Raw genomic sequence first — 5,818 nt, 5'->3', positions numbered from 1 at the left:
CAGTGAGGGTGTGGGGGCCGAGTGCTGCTCCCCTAGCAGCTCCCTGCATGGTCCTGCCCCCTGTCAGCTCATCTGGAGCTCCCGGAGCTCCCCCCAGGCCTGTCCATGGCCCTATTTTGGCCTCCGCTTTGTGTCTGAGATTAGTATCACGCTCAGCAGGTTAAACAAACCCCAAAACGAGTCAGCCGAACCAGCAGACGGAGAGTTTTAATGAAGAAGCACTGGAAAATCTCGTTTTGCTCCCGGTCTTAGCTGCGCTGAGCCGAAGCGCCTGCCCTGGGTCTCTGCAACACCGAGAAGCAACAACAACAACAACAACAACAACAAAAAAGAAGGCACAAAGTGAGGACACAGTCCTAAAGTAAAAATACACCTTTCAGCCACACCTGGTCCCCACAGCTCAAAGCATTCCTTTGGGTGGGGAGAAACCACCCCTGGCACAGGCTGCTGCTAACCTGAGGAGATGAAATGAAGTTCCCGGAGCCCCACCCCGTATTATTTGTCTTTCATAAAAAGCTGTTTGCTGCAGGCAGGGGATGGTCCCCCCAACGCCGGGGCACTGCCCTCTGCACCAGCTCCATCCCTGTCCCCATGTCACATGGACAAGCCTGGCCACGCTGCCCCCGTGCCACCCCAGCGACAGTGGGATGCTTTTGGGTGCCCAGGACCAGGCGAGGCTTGTGTGCACCAGGTCTGGCGGGGATGGGGATGCTGCGGGGCCAAGCGCAGGCACGGTGATGGGTGTCTCGTTTGCCTCACGGCATGGAGAGACATCCCTGTGGAGGAGGGTAAACCGGGTGGAATTGAAGAAGTCGCGGGGAACGGACTTCTGCTGGGAGATGGAGAATTGCAGCCCCAGTAGCCAAGTGGAGGGGGCGAAGGGGACGCCCCGGCCACCCCCCTGACACTGACCTTGCGGGAAAAGCCACAGAGACCTCTTTTAAGCAACTCCCCCGGAGCCTTAAGCAATGCACAAGTATGTCATGAAGATGGACTGGAATTGGATGAAACAGAGACATTTCACAACCGGTGGAGTGGCACAGGTGGACGGCCAGGCTATAAGAGGTGCCGTGCTCAGGACCGGCCCCGCTCCAGCCTGAGGGGATCTCGCTACTTTGTCAAGATGAGCAAGGCAAGTCTGATGATGACACGGGCATTTAAGGTCTCTGCGCTCTTTTCCAGGCGTCGGTTGGGCCACTGGAGGTACAAGGACCCTTGGGGAGCCTTTCCTTGCCATCGGATGTTGGCAGAGATATCTCCATCCAGGCTCATCCAAGCACAAAGTACAAGGCGGGCGAGATGTCTCCTCCGGGAAGAGGTTTCCCCCCAGCACAGTCTGACCACTGAAGGGGCTCCTGGACATCAGATCTCACACCCTGTATCTTTACGGAGGTTTTTATGGTGCCAGCTGTTTTGGGAGCCTCGCTCCAACAGCACCTGACTTACAGAAGGCGCGCGGAGCGGGGAGATCAGCTCAGCTATTATCTGTAGTTGCACATCCCGGAGCAGAACCAGGCAGAGGCTGTGACCCCCCCTCTTTGGTCTCCTTTGGCTCGTAGAAGAGAAAACTCAACACTAACCGCTCAAATTTATCCCCCCCCAAAAGAATAACTGAACAAACCCAAGCTGCATCCTCATCTGGTGTGAAGCAGGTGGCCGTTCCGGAGCCTCTCTGGTTTACATCAGACTTCCCCATCTCTTGTGGCTTCTGACATTATTCAGTGTAATTGTTTTCTCTTCCAGACCACCCAGACCCAGGAACCGCTCTCTGAGCTGGAGAAGGCCATGGATGTCATCATTGATGTCTTCCACCAGTACTCGAGACGGGAGGGGGACAGAGACACCCTGACCAAGAAGGAGCTGAAGCTCCTGGTTGAGAAGCAGCTTGCCAACTACCTGAAGGTGAGTGGGGTCAGCGCAGGGTCTCTCCTGGTCTACGTGGGGAGGGAGAGGGGCAGGACCCCATTGTCTGAATTTCTCCAGCATCTAAATTCACCCCCTTCCCACTCTGCTCTCCTGCCCCAGCACCTTCTGCCCAGACCCTCCTCGTCTGACGGCCACTTTCCCACCATGCTCCTTACAGACAGACGAAGGAAACCCACACAGGTCCGGGTGAACCCACGGCCAGACATTTACCCTCATCGCCATATCTGCAAAAAATCAGTATCGCATTGCCCAAGAGTTCCTTTGCCATCTAGGAGCTATGATGTCAGAAATATCAGCCAAAAAGCCCTTTTTTTTTTTTTTTTTTTTTTTTTTTTTTTTGTAACTCACTTTGCTAAAGCGGAAGGTGGAGTGTTTTTAATCCAAGGCGCTAAAAGGAGAAGTTTGTGGCTGATGCAGAGCTGCTGCCTGCATCGGTCCCCGCACCGCACGGTGTCCTTGCAGCGGTGCTGGCCTGTTGCTCTCTGATTGCTTTATCGCCACGGGTGAATCATTGTTGTACCCAAAGCAACGGGTGACAACAACACAGGGATGGAACCACTCATAGCACCCAGCAACTGGGGACCTGACATCTCTGAGGGTCCCAGCGAGGCCGGGGAAAGGTTTGAGCTGTGACTGACAGGACTTTGCCCTCACCCTGTCCCTTCCTTTGCAGCACGTGAAGAGCAAGGTCACCATCGACGAGATCATGAAGGACCTCGACATCAACAAGGACGAGCAGCTCAGCTTCTGCGAGGCGATGCTGCTGATCATCCGCGTGACCATCGCCACCCACGAACACCTCCACGAAGTCGAGGACCAGCAGCACCAGCACAAACACCAGCACCAACACCACCACTGAGGCGGGCTGTGGTCCCCAGCCGAGGGCACCCGCGCAGTGCCGCAGCCCCTGATTTTCTCCCCTCCGTCCCTCTCCACCCACCTCCCTCCTTTCCTCCCTTCCAGTTTGATGGTTTTGCTGCCAAATAAAGATTCGCCCTGAGGCTGTCAAAGCTCTTCTGTGTGTCAGCGTGGGTTTTCCTTGCACCTTGCTCTCTCCCAGCACTTAAACTAGGCAGATCCACCTTGGAGCCAGGCTGCGGGTTCTCAGGGGTGAGGTGAATGCCTGGGGAGAGCAGGATTCGTTGCAGCAGGCGCTCACAACACAATTCTAATGTGCTCCACAGGTCAGGGAAGGTGGTATAATTTGACAGGTCTTTGCATTTCCAACTAGAAAAAAAAAAATGTTTTGGCCTGAAAACACTCTACGTGTCTCCTAGGACTGAGCTGGGGCGGTAGGCGAGAGCTGGAAGGAAGAATGGGGATGAATGAGAACTCTTTTCTGGAGCAGCACCTTTATTTTTAGGGCACTTTTGCTCTGCAGGGACCCGGCATGGGACTGGAAGGGTTTAGTTTTAGTGTTACAGCCAGCGACAAGGTCCGGCCGCTGGGTTTTGTGTGGATGAGAATCGAGAACCCAAACTTCTCGCTCAGAGCCCCCTGAGTTTGCACTGAGCTGTTATTTATTCATAACTGCTTTTCAGAGCGGGGTGAGGGGGGCTGGAAACGCCTCCGATGCCGCTGAGCAGAACTCCGGCCGTGCACGCCCGGAGCCTGGCTGCTGATTTGCAAATGTCTTTTAGAGGGGGAGAAAAAGGAAGAGTTGTGATTTCCTAAGGGTGAGTCAAAGGCCTGAAATCACCCCGTTCTCTGAAGGAACCCGCCACAAGCTTCCCCAAACCGGCGGCGCTGAAGCAAGCCCCCGGTTAACACAAGAGTGCCGCAAGTTTGCTTCAGCGCTGCTGGCCAGGTTGCTTCAGGCTTCCTTCGGAGTCGGTTTTGACATCCGAAGCACCAATCACCTTCCTGCAGGACAAAATCTGCTGCAGGGACCAGACTCCGCTCAGCTCTGCCTGAGCCTGCACAGGGTGACCGGGTCCCCTTCGGAGCCAGACCCTGCAGCCGACACTCAATCCCACCCCCCAAAATGGATCGTGCACCCCGTCCTACAGCACTTTAGGGTCTCTGCGGCAGGTAAGAGCCCCCCGCCCAAGGGGGGGAGTGGAGCTGGTTACTTGCCACCACCCTGCCAGGGCAGGAGAGCCGAGCTGTCCCCAGGACTGGCCCATAGGGACACTCCCAGCTTTCAGGACAGCAGTTGCTTGGGTCCCGTCTGTAGCAGAGCAGCTTTTCAGGAGCTCAGCACCTGCTGAGGGTGGTCACACACAAATCTGGGTGCTGGGGGGGGCACCCACAAACCACCCTGAGACCTTCCCCCAGGATCCAGGCAGGGACCGGCCTCGATGCTCGTCGTGCTGATGCAACAGGATATTTGCCAACACAGCGGGACTTCAGTCCCCTGAAACCCGGGGTGCTGGACTCCTGTTGTGTCACCCAACCGGGGGGCTGTTGGACCATCGCACCGGAGGTGGCGAGGAACAAGCCACCACACACACCCTGAGTGCAACAGTGCCAGGACAGGGCTGTGACCAGGCAGAGGTGATCCTGTTGGAATGGCAGAGGGGTCCCCAGATGCGTACGCATCCTTTCACCCCGACAGAGCTCACAGCCCCTGAGCAGAGACCCCAAAACAACGTGAGCAAGAAGGTGTTGGCTGCACCCCCCCCCCTGCGGAGGAGCGCTCGCTCAGGCCCCTGGGCCAGGGGCTGCGTGCCCGCAGCCGTGCTGCCCGTTGGGGGATGAGGATGGCAACTGTCGTCCCCCATGGAACAGGACGGGGGGCAGCCCCCAGCCCCACCTGCCTTCACCCCCACGTTATAAGGCAGGATTCGGCCTCTGGAAGCTGAGGACCAGGCTCCTGCTGCCACCTCGTGGCATGTGCCACAAAGGCTGCTGGCCCCGGGACAACTTGGGGAACCAGTGGGCCTGGAGAGCTCCCCAGGATTGCACCCCAGGGACACAGCGGCTGAGCCCATCCTGTGACCCCCTGCTCACCACATCTCCTGTCCCTACACCACCAGCGCTGCTTGCAATAAGCAGGATTATTCTGATTTATGTGTCATAAAGATAAAAAAACAACAAACCCAGGATTTTTGGGCTAAGCTGGCACCGTGAGGACATGCACCGATTTGCAAACACCCAAAGCTCCTCTCTCACACCCTTCTTGCTCAAGCCACAGCATTGTTTTGCTGGTAAAGGCTCCTTTCTTTCTCAACACTACCACATCAGTTCTCTTTCCCCGTGTCTTACGGGGAGCAGGAGAAGGGAGAAGCACCGCAGTTCCTCCAGGGCACAGCTCAAAGCAGCAGGTGAATGCTGGGTACAGAAAAATGCTAAATCCTCCTCCTTTCCCTGTTTGGGGGGGTTATACCCCACATCCCTCTCCTTGAGCTTTGCCCAGGTGAGGTGCAATGTCATCAACTTGCACTCGTACCCTGCCAAGGATCCCAGCCTAGGCCCTGCCTAAGGACTATGTCACCCTGTTCTATCCCATCAAAAGGGACTCGGGGTGGTGCCACCAGCTCCTCACACTGCTGAGCCCCTTCCAGGGCTCCCAAGCTGGAGAAAAGGGGCTGAAACCTCCAGGGCTGGCTTTTATGAATGGCTCTGCGACAAGGGGATATGATCCAGCTGGGCTGAGCTGTGCCTCCAGCTGGGTCCCAGTCCAGCCCCAGTATACGCATGGTGCCCAGTCCCCCTACCCACCATGGACTCCCTCTGCACACTGTTGATCTCCTCCGCTTGCCGCAGACCCCCTTCACGCCCCCCAGACCCCCCCACTTGGGGTCAGCCGGCTTGTGGCTGACACAGGAAGGGTTGGGCAATGCCCAGCGCTGTGGCAACTGGGGATTTCGATGCACCACGCGCGTCGCATTTGTTATCAGTCCAGACACGCTGATAGGGATGAGCCACAGCAGGGTGAAACTGGTCGGTC

General features: G+C 56.8%; 1 protein-coding gene across 1 annotated transcript; it reads left to right on the top strand.

The window, feature by feature from the left end:
• Window positions 1-1,034: 1,034 nt before the first annotated feature.
• Window positions 1,035-2,940, top strand: LOC113488695 (protein MRP-126-like). The gene is made up of 3 exons (XM_026863983.1): window positions 1,035-1,132; window positions 1,744-1,902; window positions 2,600-2,940. The coding sequence occupies exons 1-3, from the start codon at window positions 1,124-1,126 to the stop codon at window positions 2,783-2,785; spliced, it is 354 nt and encodes a 117-aa protein (XP_026719784.1). The 5' UTR covers window positions 1,035-1,123; the 3' UTR covers window positions 2,786-2,940.
• Window positions 2,941-5,818: the final 2,878 nt, after the last annotated feature.

Source organism: Athene cunicularia (assembly GCF_003259725.1).
Source record: "Athene cunicularia isolate RWA chromosome 25 unlocalized genomic scaffold, athCun1 chr25_part1, whole genome shotgun sequence".
NCBI lineage: Eukaryota > Metazoa > Chordata > Aves > Strigiformes > Strigidae > Athene > Athene cunicularia.
This window is presented reverse-complemented; position numbering and strand designations above follow the sequence as displayed.

Excerpts from the sequence above, each read along its gene's own strand:
- LOC113488695 (XM_026863983.1), top strand. Across the intron at positions 1,903-2,599 it reads AGCTTGCCAACTACCTGAAG|CACGTGAAGAGCAAGGTCAC; the intron begins GTGAGTGGGGTC and ends CTTCCTTTGCAG.